Source organism: Cervus elaphus, chromosome 22, assembly GCF_910594005.1.
Source record: "Cervus elaphus chromosome 22, mCerEla1.1, whole genome shotgun sequence".
NCBI lineage: Eukaryota > Metazoa > Chordata > Mammalia > Artiodactyla > Cervidae > Cervus > Cervus elaphus.
In genome coordinates, this window is record NC_057836.1 from 14,243,519 (window position 1) to 14,262,587 (window position 19,069).

Below are 19,069 nucleotides of genomic sequence, written 5' to 3' on the forward strand. Positions count from 1 at the left end.
CCCCCAGAGTATCCATCCTCCCCTGACCCCACCCACCCACTCACTCACCTGAAATCTGACTGACACCCCTCATAGCTCAGCTCTCACTGGGATGGGTCCCCTTATCCACCCAGGACCGTAATCTGTGCCCCTGTGGGACCCCTGGACTTTCTCATTCATGCCTCTTAATCACAAACTGCTGAATTATTCCTTTAATGTCTGTCTTCCTTGCTAGTATATGAGCCCACAGATCACTGATCACAGCGATGTTGCTGGGGCCAGTGTGGTATCTGGGCACACAGTAGGAGCGCAGAGATGTTAACTGCATGGATAAACACAAGAGTGAGATAAAGAGGACACGGGACCAGGAGGCTCTTCCAGCAGAAAGTGAAAGTGGAAGTGTCTGCCGCTCAGTCGTGTCCGACTCTTTTGCAGCCCATGGATGGTAGCCCGCCAAGCTCCTCTGTCCATGGGATTCTCCAGGCAAGAATACTGCAGTGGGTAGCCATTCCCTTCTCCAGGGGATCTTCCCTACTCGGGGGTGAATCCAGGTCTCCTGCCCTGCAGGTGGATTCTTTACCATCTGAGCCACCAGGGAAGCCCTCATCCAAGAGTGTGTAGGTTTATTCAGAACCCATCACTGCTCAGCTGAAGACACACTGCCATCCACCCCAGGGCCTGCGGAGGAGGCAGAAGAGGGTGGGGTGTGCATGTAGGAGTGAGGGGTGAGGTGGAGGGCTGATGATGGTGGGGGACAGTGCCCAGAAAGGAGAGAAGGGGTCTCGTCTGGCTGGGTGATCTTGGGTAAGAAACTTAGACTCCCTAAGCCTTCTTCTTTTAATCCATGAAAAGATTTTTAAAAATGATTTATAAAGTCTCTCTTGGCCCAAATGTTCTACGAGTTCAATCATCCTTCTAGACCAGGGCTCTGCAATGTTGGGGTTGCCTGGGTAGACTCCTGGGCTCACCCAGGCCCAGATGCTGGGAGTGTGGCTTGGAATCTACACTTTACTACATTCACGGGTGATTTTTATATTTTTAATGCAAGTCCGTGAGAGGCTGGGAAACTGTTTCTGCCTTGTTCACTCACATGCCTGCCCCCAAATCTAGCCCAGGGCAGCCCAGAGACAGGTGCCCCCAAACTATTAATAATCCTGGATGGGCGAATCTGTGGATGAGGAATGAATGTGATTGACGGCCCCAGCAGTGTGCATAACCAGGCTCCTGGTCCACTATGTGTGTACACATGCTCTGTCGTGTCCAAGTCTTTGAGTCCCCAGGACTGTAGCCTGCCAGGCTCCTCTGTCCATGGGATTTCCCAGGCAAGAATACTGGAGTGGGTTGCCATTTCCCCCTCCAGGGGATCTTCCTGGCCCAGGGCTCGAACCTGGGTCTCCTGCATTGCAGGCGGATTCTTTACCAGCTGAGCCACCAAGGAAGCCCTCTGCTCCACCAGGGCCAGCGGTATTGTCCTTCTCCCTCCTTGGCTGTATTTCCCTTTCTGTAAAATGCAGAATGGATGAAGCAACCCATGTGATTGCTTCCGGCCTTAAAAATTCGCAGCACCACGCACTCCTGCTTTTTCTTTCCAATTTGCTTCCCTCCTCGAGAGGAGAAAAAGAATCCAGAGGAGAATCAACCACAGCCCAGAGATTTGTTGTCGGTTTTAATAGGAGGGGTGGAGTCAAACAGTTTAGAGGAACGTATAAAAAGACCTTTTCCTTTTTGCTGGAACACAATATGGTTTGTGCATAGCACATACATATTAAAAAAAAAATAGAAGCATCACATTTTACAAGCACATGACTGAACAAATTCTGCGTTTTCCTACCTGCTAAACCCAGGCTCTGCCCTGGGATGCAGCCTGAGGTACTGATTGATTTATATTAATAGGAAGGAGAACCCACGTGAGGACCCAGCAGTGTGGGTGCTGGGATCTGCCGATCAGTGGGGCATCCACACATGGGTCTGTGTGAGCTGTCTGCAGGGTGGACCAGATTCAGGAGGCTGTGGGCACAGTCACTCCTGCCTCCTGTCCAGGGAAGAGCATGCACCAGTTCTGGGGCAAGCACAGATTTCAGTGTTTCCATCTATTCTTCTGGCCCTGACCCTAACTTTCCTACCATTGGAGTTTTCCTGGGAGGTAGCACAATGAATGTTTGGGTTCTTGCTGAAAGGAGAGGGTAGAAATACTAGCGACCCACTTCGCAGGTACGGGAGGGGCAGGTGGCAGAGAACACCTCCTTGGTGGTGATGGACCCAGAGCCCTTGGGGGAAAGCACTGGGGTAGAAAGAGGTAGGAGCAATCTAGCTTGTGTCCATATGAAAAGGGGCAAAAGGGAAAGGGAGGGCAGAGAGCTCATCCCAGAGGCCAGCGACCATGTTTGGTGTATACCAGCAGCTGTGGCCCAGAGTGGGCAAAGGCGATGGACGTCCAACTTTGGGGGGAAGGAGACTGACCGCTCACGACCTCGTGCATTTCCTTCCTCCCCCAGGGCTCTCTTAGGATGAGGAAGGGTCCAAGGTCCAGGACGAGAGAGGGGCGGAGCCAGCCTGGGCTGGAGCATCCCACCTGCTTCAGGATAGGATGGACCTGGGAGAGAATTCCGAGCCTGGGGAGAAAGCGATGTGTCTGAAGGAGAGAAGTTTGTCACCGGGAGCAGAGGACAGGAGAACCTCCCCTCTTTCTTAAGCCCCAGAACAGCCCTGACCAGGGGCCTGGGGTGTGCGTTGGAGGTGTGGTGGGACGTGGGGGCAGAGGGGAGGGTATAGAGGAGAACAATGATGGAGGGTCCATCACAAAGTTGTACGCTGCTTTTCCATTGGGAAGTGGGGAGGGAGGGGTCAGGAGGCAGGGAGTGACCTACAGGAACAAGGAGGGCGTTTTCTGGTTTCCTCTGTGGTCTACCCATGGCTGCCCGTGGAGGGGGTAGATTCTTCACGGTCCTGGCCCCCGTTCTTTGTCCTGAGCTCAGTCATTCCAGCTGAGAAGCCACCTTCAGGGGGTGCACCTTGCTGCTCTCTTCTGCATCATTTGTTCTTGAAGGGGTAATAAGGCAGTCTCTGGGCTCCTGGAGCCCCGCCTTTGCCTGGAGCTCCTGGAGATGGTTTGAGATGGAACAGAGGCCATTTAGCTACAAAAATTGCATGAACTGGGGTCACAGCTCAGGATCTGGGGGAGGGAGGACCCAAGACATTCTTAGTGCATGCCTGGCGGGAAGGTGGGGCTCACCTCTGTTCCCCTGCTTCTGCCACCTCCTTGCAGACTTTTGGATCCAGTGGGGCTGACAGCTGAGCATGGGCCTCAGCTGGGGATGAGCAAGGAGAGAACTCGGCACACCTGTGCAGACCTCACTCCCCGCCCCGATCCCATGTCTGGGGATGGGGTTTGACTTTTCCCTAAGCCTCAGTTGCTCACAGGTCAGAGGGAAAGCCCTAGGAGAATTCCTTTGGATGGGAAGGATGTTGAAGAGTCAGTGATTCAGCCGTACATCAGCGGTGATCTTCAAAGCACTGAAACACTAGTACACTTTGGGCCCTGGTACCAGTGAGAACAGATGCCCAGCTGCCCATGGGATGTCAGACAATGTGTTACGCTGGAGCAACGGACATCAAGCCTGCTGGGTCCCGGGCATTTCAGAGCTTCTCATCCTCCCTCCCAGCATCAGAGATCGGAGTGGACATTTGGGGAAACTCCTGGTCAGGATTTGGGCACTTTTATAAGCCTCTAGGGGGCTGCAGGAAAGATCTAACCATCTGAGGCCTCATGACTCTCCTTAGAAGAGCCTTCTCCTGCCAAGAGAGCTCAGCATCTGGGGGAGAAGGGAACCAATATTTTGAGACCAGTGACTTCCTTCTCCTCTCCAGATCGTGGTCCATCCGTCCCCACCCAGACCCCTACACGCCCACTGCGTCCTACTGGGAGCTGACCCACAGCTCAGGTTCTGAGTGCATTGGTTTTCGAGGTACCCTGTTAAACAGACCAGTTGCTCAGGACAAGGCCTCCTGAAGAACAATCCGTTTTGTCCCCTGCCTCCAAGCAGACCTACACTTGAAATATTCCAAACAGTCAAGATGGACCGATGTTTTCCCTTTCTGCTTGACCAAGACCCCAGCTCCGTCCAGTTTCCACTCAAGACTTGGCTGCACCCTCTCTCATCCTGAGCTGTCTGTTGCATCTTCGCCCACTTGCATCTCACTGTCTGTTGCATCTTCGCCCGCTTTGGTGTAGCCTCTTGTCCCTCCTCCAGCACCTGTCTGCCCTGATATGTGCTGGGCAGAGGAGGTGACCAGCAGGGTGTCTCTCCCTTGGATCGCGAGCCCCTGCCTTCAGCTCATCCTGGCTCTATCTATAGCTGGACGCATCTGCAAATAGAGAGGTGTGTCAAAGGCGAGGATATTTGCAGCAGAGAAAGGACTGGTCTTGCTGGCCAGGGCCTCTGAGAGTCACAGAGGGTGTCAGCTCATTTTGTAACCCGCCTGTCCACGTCCGCCGAAAATATGTGCGCTCCGACACGGGTCTCTCTGGTTTCAGATTTAGGAACGTCCCAACGGCTCAGGCATCCGAAGGCTCCAGGCAGACAACATTTATAGTCGCTTGGGGCACCTCTGCTTTAAATACTCTCAAAGGCCAGGAGGCAAGAAGGCATTGTGGCAGCAAGGAGCCGCTTCAGCTGGGCTGCTCCATTTCCCTGGATTATCACTCTCCTCCTACTATAGGGGGTCAGGGGGGCAAACTCTGGACGTCACGGTGCCCAATTCCGCTGCATCCAGGCACCAGTGTGTGTGTGTGGGAGGCCGGCCGAGAAGGAAGTGAGAGTATCAGATGAGAACTTGGGTGAGTTTCCTGGATGTTACTGGAGAGGAATTAGCATCTGAAGTCCGAAACCTCTCTACTTCCTTCATGACCTATTTTGTACCCCTTGATGCTGGCCAAAGAGGTTGCCATTATTAGGATCCTTGTCATCTGAGGTTAAAATAAGACCCGGTTCAATGTGAGGAAAAGTTACGGGCAGGCAGCCTGGCCCCAGCTTGTTCTTGGAGCCACGCGCAGCACTTGAGTCCTCTGGGCAGAAAGGCTCTCTCTAGGACGCCCCGTCCATTCCGCTGCTTCTAGCCAGTTTTCTCCCAGTTGCCTCACACGCTGCTCCAACCCTCTCCTCCAAAAAAAAAGGGGACATTGTCTCCCCCAGTTTCATTGACAATGTGTCCCAGGGTTCCCAGAGCCCTCACACCTGGGGTGCCTTGAGTGCCCGCTCACACTTTCTGGTCTGCAGCTAAATCTCACGCCCTGTCACCCTGCCTCTCTGCACTTTAGAGGACAGCTGCTCCCTGACCCTGCCCCTGCCCCCGCCCCGGGGCAACCCACGCAGTCAGCAGCCTCTGAGAGGGAAGGTGATTGGAAAGAGTCAGAATGGGAGCACGCATCGATCCTGCTGGGCTGACAGGTGACATTCTTGCAGGCAGATTCCGGTGATGCCTGGAGGAAAAAGCCTGTTCAGAGATGCCCAGATGCATCGGCTCTGATGATATAGACTGAGATGTCTGTACGTACAGACTGAGATGTATGAATATACATCAGTACACACACTTCCTCCCCTCCTTTTCCAGCGCCCAGGGTCCTCTTCCATGAGTGTCTCTGGACTTTCTCCCCTCAGTCGAGGTCAGAGCGTGGGATCGATCCATTGCCATTCTAGGAGCCCGTCTGCAAGCCCTCCCTCTGGTGGGTCACCTGCCATGGGGTCCAGTGGCTCTGGGTACCAGCTCAGATCTCCCCCTCTCCCAAGCAGAGAAGGAGCTCGACTCAGGAGGCATAGGGGGAGGGGGAACTGTCCACCTGTGCAAAATTCCAACAGAAAAGACATTGCTTTCCACCTGTGAGCCTTCCTCCAGGGTCCTCATATCCTAGGGAGGAAGTGCGTGACAGTCATGGTGGGGGACACCTTGCTGCCCCGCTTCACCCGTCCGTATTTGCTCAGTGCGATGTAGGCGCCTCGGTACAGGTCCGACTCGTAGGCATTGTAGTTGTTGGGCAGGAGGGTCTCTCTGAACTTACACTCTTCTTGGAAGCTGGGCTGCGGAGGAAACGGACAAACGGCAGAGCATCAGTGATGAATGAAGCCCAGCAGACATCAGGCCCCTCACCTTCCCGAATCGGTTGACCGCTGGGAGCTCTGAGCCATCCTGGGTGAGCGGAAGCCTGGAAGCTGAAAACAGGGGGGCCATCGGAGCTCTCGTGGGCCCTTCTTCACCTTCCCCCACTTCATGATGAGAAAACTCAGGCCCAGGGATGTGGGTGGACGGCCTGTGTCACGTGGAGAGCAAGGGTGCTCCGGACTGCCAGTCGCGGGCACTTAGTCTGTTAAACGCCTGGATGATAATTTATTACATTCAGAGACAGCACCAGGAAGGGATAGAAGCTGTCTTCTCGAGTCCCCTGGGAGAGGACCTAGTGGAGCAGGACTGAGAATTGGGGTTTGATCAGTGGCTTCACTTCTGTGACCTTGGGGCAGCCGTCTCCCCTCCAGACCTGTTTCCCTTCTCTGCACGCCACATGCTGGGGGACCATCAGGAGGGGCAGGTGGGCGGAGGTTGAGACGGTCGACTTTCTAAGGCCTTCCCAGCACACCTGTGTCTGGTTATTATAGTAATTCTCTCTCCAGTTGGATCCCTCATCCCATCTTTCCCAGGTTAAGGCCCGAGTGTGCTGCCCCTTAAAAGGCCCATCCTTGGCTTTGATTTTGAGCCCAGAGGTGCCTGGTGTCACTGTGTGTGTGTGTTCAGTCATGTCCGACTCGGCGAACCCATGGACTGTAGCCCACCAGGTTCCTCTGTCCATGGGATTCTGCAGGCAAGAATACAGGAGTGGGTTTCCATTTCCTCCTCCAGGGGATCTTCCCGGCCCGGGGATCGAACCTGTGTCTCATTATGTCTCCCGCATTGGCAGGTAGGTTCTTTACCACTGAGTCACCTGGGAAGCCCTGGTGTCCCCTTGGAATCCACTGTTCTCCAGAGAAAGGCAGGAATGAGATGGTGATGAGCAGAGACTTTATGGGGAACAGAACCTGGTTCCCTCTGTGACCTGTGGTGCCATGGAATCTGGGGCTGATGCTGAAAGGCCCTCTCTGGAGCGATTCGTGTGAGGACCACCTGTTCAGAAACTGAGGGCCAGGCTTCCTGCCACACATCGACAAGTTCAGCCCCAATAAATCACCCAAATCCTCCTTTATTCCTAGAAGAGAGGGCCCTCCATTCAGACCCACCCAAGTCACTGCCCCCGGCTGGGGAGATGTCTGGGCTTCGGGTGGAGGTCGCTCCCTTGAGGGGCTAGAAAGCCTGGGATCTGGTCTTTAGAGAAATGCAGAATGAAACAGAGGTAGAGCTGAGCATAATACCTGACTCCTTCCTGCCGACTGAGGCCATCGGCTATAAAAAACCCACTCAATGGCTGAGCGGCTGTGCCAGGGGTGTCGTCTGACCTTCTCAAGAGGAATCGTACTACGAGCGCCTGGCCTCACCCTGCCGGCGTGGGGTGAACGAGAGCCTCTTTCTCTGATGAAGAAGGGTGATGAGCTGGCTCCTCGGGGCTCCGAGTGGACCAGTTTGAGAGCACTGAAAACAATGCACCATCCCAGGGGACTCCCAGGTCCCTGAGACAAGGACTGTGTCCTTTTGAGCAGGTGACACTGGATGAATGATGCTCTAAGAGGGGCTCATGGATGCCCACAAAGGGATGGCTCTTGGATGCAGTGAGAGCCAGTGAGGGGCAATGGGCATCATCTAGGTAATACACTGGGTACCACTCACCCATCCCTTTGCCACCCCCTCACTGAATGAAGGCCTCCCCTCTTTCCCTCTCACACCCCTGGGTTACTGTTGACAAGGCACCTTCCCGTGATGTTCATTTCCTTGAGATGACCCTGTAAGTCTGCACCAGCCATGTCAATTGGCTTCTGAATATCGCACCAGGGAGTTCTGTTTTTCACAAGTTTTTACCTTTCTTGCTATGGGTACGCAAAAATATTTACAGAATGAAGAAAGGAATGTCCCAAAGTAGGAAAAAGAAACTAATCAAAGTAGGCGAAGCGTATATGATGATTCACCTCTTATTTACTTATGTGAACTTGGCAATTATTTCACCTCCTAAACCGCAGCTTCCTCATCTGTAAAATGGGAGCTGTGAGGATAATTGTGTCATAGAATTGGAGGGAGCATTCACTGAAATAATGCATGGAGAGACCTTGGTATAATGCTTGGCACACAGCAGAGTAAAATATAATTGGTATTGCCATAATGATTCTCCTCTAACTGATTCATAGATTAGTTGGAAGTAAAAGGACTAAAAGCTTTGTCTTACCTGGGATCATCATTCCTATAAAACTTGCTGTGGGGGCTTCTCTGGTGGTCCAGTGGTTAAGAATCTATGTGCTAATGTAGGGGACATAGGTTTTCCAGACATCCCTGGTCTGGAGAGATTCCATGTACCTTGGAGCAACTGAGCCTGGGCGCCACAACTATAAGCCTGTGTTCTAGAGTCTGGGAGTGGCAGCAGCCGAAGCCTGCACAGCCTAGAGCCCGTGCTCCCACACAAGAGAAGCCACTGCAATGAGAAGCCCTCGAACCACAACGAAGAGCAGACCCCGCTCTCCACATCTAGAGACGTGTCCCTGCGGCAACCAAGACCCAGAGCGGCCAAAAATAAGTAAAGTTTGAAAAAGCTGCGGTGGGTTGTAGGACAACTTAGCTTCTAAGCCCTGCATTTATTGCCTGAGTGGTGGTAGAGGGTGAGCCTGGGGGAGGCGGGCACAGAGCTGACCCGGCTCTGGCCCTGCACTCCTGGGGCCTCTCGGGATATGGGGGTTCGGGGTAACCACAGGACCTAAGGCTGTCCATGGGCAAAGCTCCAGGGAAAAGTGAATTCGGGATCAATGGTCAAAGTTGAGCAGAAATAATGCTGCATGAATTAACAGTCTGGTGCAGCTCAACAAACAGAATACGATCCAGAAGTAAATCCAAACACGAACGTAAAATGAATATAAAATAAAAGTGGCAATTCCAATCACTGGAGAAGACATGGTGTTGGAAGAACTGGATACTATCTTACATAATAGTAATAATGGAATAATAATAAAAGTTGATGTATGATTTTATTCCTAACTCTAAAATAAATTCCAAAGGAACAAATATTTAAATGCTAAAAAGAGAAACTTAAGGAGAGTTCCCTGGTGGCCTAGTGGTGCTTTCACTGCCAAGGCCCAGGTTCAATCCCCAGTCTGGAAACTGAGATACCACAAGCCATGCAGGCAGAACCAAAAACAAAGAAAAAAAGAGAGAAGAGAATCTTAAAAAAAAAAAAAAAAAGTCAGAAAGCTCTTTCTAAGCAGGACACAAAAAAACTAGAGGCCATTATAAAACCCAAGAGGAATAAATTAGACTTCTGCCTAGAAAAAAAAAAATCACCTTAAAGAAAATAAGAATGTAAATAGCAAACTGAATAAAAAAATATTTACAATGCATTATACTTTATAATATAGTTTGCAATAGATTGAATTTGGTTACTATATTCAGAACCATGAACTGACTGAAAAATGGATATTTATAGATGACAGTTCACAGAAAAGGAAATACAAGGAGCATTTAAACATAAGAAAATATGCCTAACAGAAAAAAAGTGAAAGTGTTAGTGGCTCAGTCTTGTCCGACTCTTTGTGACCCTGTGGACTGTAATCCGCCAGGCTTCTCTGTCCATGGAAATCTCCAGGCCAGAATACTGGAATGGGTAGCCATTCCCTTCTCCAGGGGATCTTCCCAGCCTGGGAACCTGGGTCTCCTGCATTGCAGGCAGATTCTTTACCATCTGAGCCATCAGGGAAGCCCTAAAAGAAACAGAAACCACAAGTGTGTGATTATGTTTTTTTTTTTTTTGTGATTATGTTTTTAATTGTCGGGTTGCACACAGAACTGTGTTGGATCAGAGACTTTCATTGGTGAGCGCATGGGGACTAGGAGTTCTCATTGGAAGTGTTGGTGTGTGTATTGTTATAACTTCTGTCAAGAGAAGATTTACAGCATTTATTAGAATAAAATAATAACTACAGTTTTGATGAGCATTTCCACTTCTAGGAATTTATCTTACAGGCTCACTCCCACTTGTGTCTAAAAGTCACGCACTGCAGCATCATTTATAACAGTGAGAGACTGAAAACAACCTCAGGGTCTATCAGACAGGCGGTGCTGAGCTCAGGGATGGGACAGCCACACAGAGAATGTTCTCAGTCATGAAAAAACCAGAACCCCTCTGTGCACTGCTTTGAGATGGCCCCTAAGGCATACTGTTCAGTGAAGAAGCAAGATTCAAACAGTGTGGGTTGTTTGCTCCTGTTCGTGTGATTTTAAAATATGATGCCAACATGAGTATACACTTAGGGATGCTAGTTCTTCCTAGGATGGTTGGCACACAAGGCCTAGTGACAAGGTGTCCTGGGGAGAGTCTGGGTCTTTGAGACAACAGTGAAAGGGAGGAACTTCCCTGGTGGTCCAGTGGTTAGGACTCTGAGCTCCCAATGCAGGGGGCATGGGTTCGATCCCTGGTCAGAGAACTAAGATCCCATATGCTGCATGGCATGGCCAAAAAAAAAAAAACCCAAAAAAACAAAAAACAGTGAGAGTGAGACTTCATTTCCATGATGTATTCTTCTGCACCTTCCTCTCCTTAAACCATGTTCATGTATTGATATTACCTCGTCATATTAGTGTATTAGTGAAAATAGGGAGGGAATTGAGGGTGAAAGATGGCCCAGAAAATGGACTGAGAGAAGCTTTGTATCAGAGACTGGTCTGTGCTCTCCCTCTAGTCTTGTCCAGCCCCCTGTCCACCCACCAATCGATTCTAACTTTTTATGACCCTGGAGAGCACCCTGCCCACCAGTTTCCAGGAGAATTCATTTCTGATCTAAACTGTGGTCAAGGGAGAGGTTTCATGCGAGGTTTGCAAACTCTGATTCCCTTGTGGCTCAGACGGTAAAGCCTTTACCGGCAATGAGGGAGACCTGGGTTCGATCCCTGTGTCGGGAAGCTCCCCTGGAGAAGGAAATGGCAACAGTACCCTTGCCTAGAAAATTCCATGGATGGAGGAGCCTGCTGGGCTACAGTCCATGGGGTCGCAAAGAGTCGGACACGACTGAGTGACTTCACTTTCTTTGCAAACTCTAGAGAGGAAATCAGATCTTGGGGCAGAGGTCTTGGGGGACAGGACAGGAAGAGAGAGGAATTGAGCCAGATTGGAGCCAGAAATTCAGAGCATTTGCCCTGATCCAATAGAAGAATCTAGCTTTTGCTAAGGTCTAGATCTTCTAAAACGTATTTGTTTAAATGTGCATGATGGTAGTGTTATACATTGTGCTTTTGTCTCCGCTCATCAGATATTGATTATTCAACTTCCACCCCAACTTTTCAGAAAGTTTCCGACCTCTATTTCTTTCCTCCAGCCCACCTTATGTCCCTAGCCTTCCCCAGGTTGTGTTAGTTGCTCAGTCATGTCCGACTCTTTGTGATCCCATGGACTGTAGCCCTCCAGGCTCCTCTGTCCATGGGATTCTCCAGGCAAGAATACTGGAGTGGGTTGCCATTCCCTTCTCCAGGGCAGCTTCCTGACCCAGGGATCGAACCCAGGTTTCCCACATTGCAGGCAGATTCTTTACTCTCTGAAGTCTTCCCCAGAATTCTGTGCAAATCCAAAGTGAGAAGAGACATGGATGAAGTTGCTTTGAAAGCTTCTCTGCCTCTCCCTGGCCCCTTCTCCTCTGAGCCCCTCTCTGCTCCATCCCTGGTGTTCAGGTGGCCATGCGGCCGGGGGCAGGAGGCTGAGACCGTGGCCCTGAACCCTTCCCTCCCGCCCAATGTTCCACGGCCCCACAGATGCTCAGGCTGGCATGGGGACCAGCCCCTCGCTTCGTCTCACCGTTTGTGTCCCTGAGCCGAGTCTCATGGCTCAGGAATGCTGGCTCCTCAGCTCTGGTGAGAAAAGCCAAGCGAACGCCGTGTTAAGAAAAGCAGCTACCGTATATTATTACTTGAACAAATGAAAATAATTCCCCCGGATCACATTGCTGGGGCCTGCCAGGCCCCAAGCCCCAGCGTGACAATGCCTTAAATTCCACGTAGGTCTAATCAGACTTCTGAGGACCTGAGCTCTAAAGCGTTTAGCTCTGACAGTGGAGAGGGGCGTTTTGCAGGGGCAGGTGGGACATACAGGGGTCTTGGCATGAGTTACCTCTGGCGGAAATGCCCCTCAGAGTCTGAGGTGGACCAGACAGCCATCCCAGACTCTGGTCTTTGTTCAGTAGGCCACTGGACTGATGGAAGTGTCTCCATGTCTTTAAAGTTCTTCCTTCTAGGGCTGCTGAGGGCCATTTGCCCCCTTTCCTCCTGGTTGTCTATGGGCATGGGAGTTGGGGAGGGGGTTGCATGGATAAGGAGGGGGAGGTGAGAAAACACCCAGAGAACTCTTTGTCTCAAGACCCTCTCCTCCTGGAGCCCAGCTGCTGCTTTCTCAGCCCTTAGCTGAAATGGAGAAACAGCACCTCCTGGCTCTGAAGACGCCTATCCTTTCTAATCCCCGTCCCTAACACACAATTGCATCGGCAATGGAGAAGCATTTGAAGATGCCTCCACCGGGCCTGTCGTGATTCTCACTCCTCATTCCGGCATCGCCCTGGGTAGCAGGCAGGCTGCAGACAGAGCCCTTTGGGAGACTGTCTGCAGGGCTCCCCAGGTCCCTGGCTGCAGCACAAGCTGCCCCCAGCTCTGGGGTCCCATCTCTGACCCTTCCACCTACTGTTAGCACCAGCGACTCTTTGCCCCATATGCTCAGACTCCATCTCCCGCTAGCGGGGGAGAAGCAGCCAAGGGCAAGAGAAAGACCTGATCCTCCCCTCCCTGCAGGTTAACACCCCAGGTAATAACCGACGGCCTCTGTGGATGAAACAAATGCTGTGCTTCGCTGGTTGTCATGATGCCATTGATGAAAAGGATGGAGACATAGTTGTACTGAGTAAAACCAAAGTCACTGAGAAGCATAACTGAATTCCTAGTAGGTTTTCTTCACTATGTACTTTTCTCAGCTAAAGGATTCTAACAGTACCATGTCAGGTGGAGATCTTTGATTTTTTTTTCTTTTTTAATTTTAAAAAGATCAAGGAGATGGGAACTCACTGATTCCTGCCTCCGTCCCCATCAGAGGGAGCAGAGGTCTGGGCTCAGAGATGGTTAGAGACTTTGTCGGAAGTAAGATAGTGGCTGGAGGCTAGGAGCGGAAACCTGGGCATCAGTCTACATACCTTGTGCGTTTCTGTTTCAGGCCTAGGGCATCACCCGTGGAGGCAGGTCTGCACACAAACCTGATTCACCTGAGGCCTCAGAGACCCAGGGTCCCATCTTCAAAATGGGGATGACAATCAGACACCCCTCCCAACTGTGCTGGGGGTACTGCCCAGAAAGCATCCCCAGGGCACCTGGCGAACAGTAGGTGCTCAATATGGGGGAGCTGTTTATATTGTCTAAACACTGCCACAGGCTTTGCACCCCTCCTTCCAAGGGAGGAAGCCCGTGGGAGCCCACTCTCTAGGTGGGTTTTCTTGGTGCTTATTTTCCTACCTTGGATTTCCCTGTAAAGAATCTGCCTGCAATGCAGGAGATGTGGGTTCAATCCCCGGGTTGGGAAGATGCCCTGGAGAAGGGAATGGCAACCCATCCCAGTATTCTTGCCTGAAGAATCCCATGGACAGAGGAGCCTGGTGGGCTACAGTCCATGGGGTCGTAAAAGAGTCTGACATGGCCTAGCAACTAACACTGTTACTCATTTTCTTACCTTGTCCCCTGCCCCTCCCTCTGTCTGTGCCCCCAGCAGGGGTCCCCAGCCCCCCGGAAGAAACCCCACTCAGGCAGCATAGTAGCAGCTGAGCATGCAGGGAAGGGAGACAGCTCCAGTGGCTTAAAGGGAAATGGTGTGAATGAAATCACCATTCATCAGGAGTCTTCCTGGCTCCGGGATCAGTGGCAATTGTTTTTTCAGACTGTGATAACGGCCCCTGGGGGGCACTGCAGGCTGGGGAGAGAGGGTTCAGGAGCATCTGGTGGTGGGCTTGGGACTCTGGGGAGGACGATCTCCCCTCCAAGAAGGTGCCCTTGGGCAGATACCCCTGGGGGGTATATGAGGGGAGGAGGTGGGGGTGTAGACGGTGGGCAGGGCTCCTCCCAGGGAAGGCCCCCCTTTTCTGGGACTCTGGCTCTGCAGTGTGTCCTGTGGACCCTCTTTGAAGTCATCTGCTGAGGAGTGAGGGGTCAGGGGTGTCTGGAACATCAGGGGTCAGCCTACGCTTCAGAGTCTCCCCCTTCTTGTGGTCCCGGAATGCTCTGTCCATTCCCAGCGGTTCTGCTGGTCCCAGCCTTACTGGCTTCTCCTACGGGGACCTCAGGTTTCAGGTGGGACGTGGACACACTGATCCTCTGTTTGTGCCCTTCCCCCACCTCACAGTTAAATTTCTTTCAGGATAAGGAGAAAGAAATACTAAATAGCTTGTTAATGACGGTGGCAGAGATAAGGGTTGATGTAGTCTGTACTTCCTTTGAAAAGATTCACTTTGAGGAGAAGCTCAGAGCCAACGGCCCCCATTCCTGGCTCTGCAGCCAGTGGGATCCAGGCAACACACAGGCGGCTGGGAAGGGGCTGTTGGGGACCATCCGCTATACCGGGCGGGACACTGGCTCCATCGAAGCCCTGCTGGCTCCAGGGGCCTCCTGCCCTCTCCATCACACACGCAGAGAGCAGTGAAAAGGACATCTGAGGATCCCTGTTGCAGACCAGTTTCATCTCCCGGCAGCCCTCAGCACTGGTGTGACCCTTGGCCAGCATGGATTCCCTGCCCTGCAAAGCCCATGTAGCCTGGTGGCCCCTAAACCTGCTTGCACCTCAGAAATACCTGGGAAACTTGAAGAATAAAAACAAACATATGCAGGCCCCCCAATGCAGCCCTAATGACTGAGCATCTCTGAGGAGGGTCCCCAGAAATCTGGCCTGTGATGAGTTCCCAGGGTGGTGTGGATGCAGAGGGTCCTCCCATGAGACTCATCTCTAGGAAGGAGGAGGGCAGAGCCTGGGGCAGTGTTGAGACAACATAAATGACTCCCCTGTATTGAGCACCTACTGTTTGTCAGGAGCCCTGGGGATGCTCTCTAAGTACTATTCCCCAGCAGCCCCGAGAGATGCATCTGATCTTCATCCTCCTCTTGCAGGTGGGCCCCCGGGTCTGTGTGCAGACCTGCCTCTGGGCTCTGCAGGTGATGCATGTAGGCCCCCAGCAGTAGCGCCTCCTCTCATGGTACAGACTAAGATGCGGTTCCAGCTCCAGCCTACCTGCCCTCCAGCCACTTGTCCTCAGAGGCTCACTGATTCTGATGTATGCCTTGTCTCCACACAAACCAACCCAGACAGAGAGGTGTTAGCGCTGCAGATCACAGGCCAAGACTACCTGGGCTCCCCCTTCGGGTATTTCACAGCCCTGCTGTGTTGGGACAGCCTCTCTGGATGCTGGCCCTGGGTCCCAGAGCCTCTGCGTTCACTTCCTGCTCCCGTCTGTCCCCATGCAGGGGTAGAACGGCCCTCCACACCCTCCCCAGAAATAGTCACTCTGCTATTCCTCGACCATGGCTCACAGATCTTCCTTTTTAGCCTTCTTATTTCGGTCTCGAGAACTCCCAGTGTCTCTGCCTTCGTAGGAATGCTTTCCCCCTCCACGTTTTGGAATATGCCAAAATTATGGGCTGGGAGACTCAGGAAGGAAGGGGTCAGAGAGAGCAGAGATGTGGGGAAACGTGGAAGTTGGGGAGGTTAACCCAAGTGCTAGCATTGCCCCCACCAGCGGTGACGGGTGGTGGGAGAAGGCAGAGGTGGGGTCTGGTGCCAGCCAAGGGGGTACAATGGGGGCATGGTTCTCTGGCGCCTGGGATCAGAGGTCAGAGGGCTTAAAACCTTAAAGTAAGATGTCCACACACCGATAAAGGTGAGGAAAAGAGCTTCATTTCTTCTCCCCGAGCTGTGCTCATGGCTGGAGGGTGGCTCCTGGGAGAAGCGTGTCTAGGCTGAAACACGGGCCTGCTTCTCTGGGCCTCTCCGGCTCAGGGCCTGACCGTAAGCTTGGAGAGCAGCTTTATGCAGAACTCTGGCTTTCCTTGGACCCTATGACCCTCTGAGCTATAGTTCCTTTCTTGCTACAAGGCTCCGACAGGTGGGATCAGGAAAAACATGATCCAGCACAGAGCTGCGAGCACCTCATTTGCACCGGCTCCTCCCACAGCCTCCCTCCTCATTCTAGATAAATACGCACATCTCTGCTCAAGAGTTTGCACTATTTTCTTCAATTGCACACTCTTCATGCCTCATGCAGGGGCTTCCTGGGTGACTCAGTGGTAAAGAGTCCACCTGCCAATGCAGGAGGCGTGGGTTCGATCCCCGAATTGGGAAGATCCCCTGGAGGAGGAAATGGCAATCCACTCCAGCCTGGAAAATCCCATGGACAGAGGAGCCTGGCAGACACAACTGAGCGACTGAGCACACAAGCAGGCCTTGTGCAGCCTGAAGCTTCCCCTGGCCTCATGGACTCACCGTGGCATATAATTTTCCTTTACTGTTCATGGCGACAAAGAGGGCGCTCTTCACTCCAAAGAGGCTCACCACGCCTCGCTCCACCGTGGAAATCTCCAGCAGGCCTGCCAAAGAGATGGGGGCTGTGTTACCCCAGGATTGTGCAAAGCGGAGTGGGATGTCAACCTAAAAGTGACCCCCTCCAAGGGCATCTAGGCCCACCCTCCTGCCTCTAGAAAGTCAGGCCTTCATAGCCTCCACCCTGATCTCACTTTAGGAGCTGAGTTGCCAGTCTGGTCCATTCTACTGAACTGTTAACAATCGAGTTTTGCAAGGGGGAAGTTCTGACATTGGAGTTAGAAATCCCAGTGGCCACCTGGGCATCTACTTAAGGGTAGCTTCGAGTCTGGGCTTAATCACATGAGGTCCTTGACATGGATAAAAAAAAGTGAATTCTGATTAGCTTTGTTTAAAATATCTCCTCGCATTTCAACACATCTCAGCCCATCTGAGCAAACACTGCAGCCACACAGAGTCTGACGGCTGCCCTGGATCCTCCAGCCCCATCCCCTCCTGGGGAGAGCCCATCTAGACAGCAACCCACCAACTTGTAAGGCAGGCATGGGGGGTGGGGGCAAGCTGAACTAGAAAGAAGGACAAGCTGCAGCTGGAAATTTTGCAAACGACTTGCCTTTCCTCTCAAAGAGGGAAGCGAAATGAAAAGCAGCTCAGGTCTAATCTGGCTTAAGCATCCTTGCCAGTTCTCTCCACCCTCATTTTGTGGCTCCCCCTGGGTGGGGGTTCCCGGTGGTCCTACAAGGCCATGGCTGCGCCTGAAATGCTGAATGAATTAATGTCGCAGGGGCTCCTTGGGCTGATGGGAGAGGATGCTCAGACCTCTGCCTATGCATCCTACAGGAGCAAAGCGAGCTGGGGGAGGTGGCTCAGCTAGTGGGCACCCAAGTGGAGAAGCCCCCTCCACCCTTCATCACAGCCAGGCACCAGAGACCTGCTGGAGTCCCAGCCCCCGGCTTCCCCAACTGGCTGCGGCTGGCACTCACTGTAGGGGTTCTCCTCGTGGGTCCCGCTGATCCGGCCGTCGGGGGGCACCTGAAGGTGGAAGCCAATGCCCACGTTGCAGTACAGCCTCCGCTGCCGCTTGATTCCCACCAAGTAGCCGCTCTCCCAGTTCACGCCGGCGATCTCTCCGGCCAGCCCAGCCCGAGACCTGGACAGCAGGGTGCCCCAGCCCCTCGAGGCTAGCAGCGTGCCGTTGGCTCGGGTGCCCGCGGGAGAGGGCACCACCATGCCCACTAGGACACCGAGGAAGACGAGAGCCCGCAGCGTGCCCTGCGGACGTCCTGCTCCCTGGGACATAGTGATGAGCAGCGTCTGTCCCCGGGCCATCCACCTTGCCTCTCAGGCACGTGGTCAGAATTAATGGCCCTAAAAATACCGCCCTTCTTGTTTTTCTCCCCTCGGCATGGCGGCAGGGGCTTATTTTTGGAAGGCAGTTGAAGGCTGCTGACATGAAACCAAAGCCGGCTTTGGGCACTTGGGTCTGGAGCAGAGGGACCCAGGCTGAGCCGCGGCCGGTAGGGACCATGGCTTGGGGACGCTGCCTGGCTGGCCCGCTCGCTCCGACCCGAGTTGATTATATCAGATTGGACCTGTCTTTATAGTTCAGCTGCCTGGCCCTCCCCGCCACCCATCATCACCCTGACGTCAAGTGGCCCAGCTCACTTATCCAGGGCTGTAACATTAACCTGCTCCAGGGCCTGGCTGCCTCCCCAGACCCCCGGCACCCTCCCCACACCCCACAGATTCTGGGAGCCGCTGTCATTCCAACTATGAGGCAGGAATGAAGTGAGCAGGGCGCATCTCTGAGGGAGGGGGAGTTGGCTGGGGGCCCAAGGGAAGAGGGAGGCGAGAGGCCACCCAGGACCCAAATTGGGCAGAAGTCCTTGGCCTGGCAGCGCTGGCTTCCTTATTTAGAGGGCAAAGGGTAAAGCCAGGGATGGGGGAGGCGTGGTGGAGGGTGATGACCGGGGCCTTTGAGTCACCCTGTTCATGGAAAGAGCTCATGGTTGAGGGCCACCAAGGCTGGGGAGATACTGGAAATCTGCACCCCTTTAGCAAGAGAGGATAGGGATTGGATAGGGGGTCTCCAGGGGTCTTGAGGATTATGGAGGGAGGTGGGGCTAGGGTTGGGCTTCTGTTCTCCACTCAGGTCCTGGCGTGCAACCAGCCAGAGGGTAGGAGCTGCATCCAGCCCTGGACAGAGCCACCAGCCCTTTTCCTACTGGGGTTCACCCTTGGCACCTGACTGCTGTCATTCCCATTTCAGAGATGAGGAAGTTGAGGCAGGGGGCAAGCTTAAGTGAGTTGCCCAAATGACGACAGCTAGTAAGCTGCAAAGCCAAAACATAAAGTCGGCTGAAGTCCAAAGCC

At 53.0% G+C, this 19,069-nt stretch overlaps 1 protein-coding gene across 2 annotated transcripts; it reads right to left on the reverse strand.

The window, feature by feature from the left end:
* Positions 1-1,632: 1,632 nt before the first annotated feature.
* FGF6 (fibroblast growth factor 6) lies at positions 1,633-18,270 on the reverse strand. Of its 2 annotated transcripts, XM_043882503.1 has the most exons (4): positions 17,680-18,252; positions 16,640-16,743; positions 5,854-6,053; positions 1,633-3,077 (listed from the first exon to the last, which is right to left on the reverse strand). In XM_043882503.1, exons 1-3 carry the CDS (start codon positions 18,023-18,025, stop codon positions 5,877-5,879), a joined length of 627 nt encoding a protein of 208 aa, XP_043738438.1. In that variant the 5' UTR covers positions 18,026-18,252; the 3' UTR covers positions 1,633-3,077; positions 5,854-5,876. The 2 variants fall into 2 exon arrangements, with proteins under 2 accessions (XP_043738438.1, XP_043738437.1); XM_043882502.1 differs by having other exon boundaries at positions 1,633-6,053; positions 17,680-18,270.
* Positions 18,271-19,069: the final 799 nt, after the last annotated feature.

Bases quoted from the DNA above. Each gene is read 5' to 3' on its own strand.
- FGF6 (XM_043882502.1), bottom strand. From the start codon at position 18,025: ATGGCCCGGGGACAGACGCTGCTCATCACTATGTCCCAGGGAGCAGGA. The intron at 16,744-17,679 runs GTGAGTGCCAGC...TCTCTTTGGCAG, and splicing joins CCACGAGGAGAACCCCTACA to GCCTGCTGGAGATTTCCACG. The intron at 6,054-16,639 runs GTGAGTCCATGA...TTTCCTCCGCAG, and splicing joins AAGGAAAATTATATGCCACG to CCCAGCTTCCAAGAAGAGTG.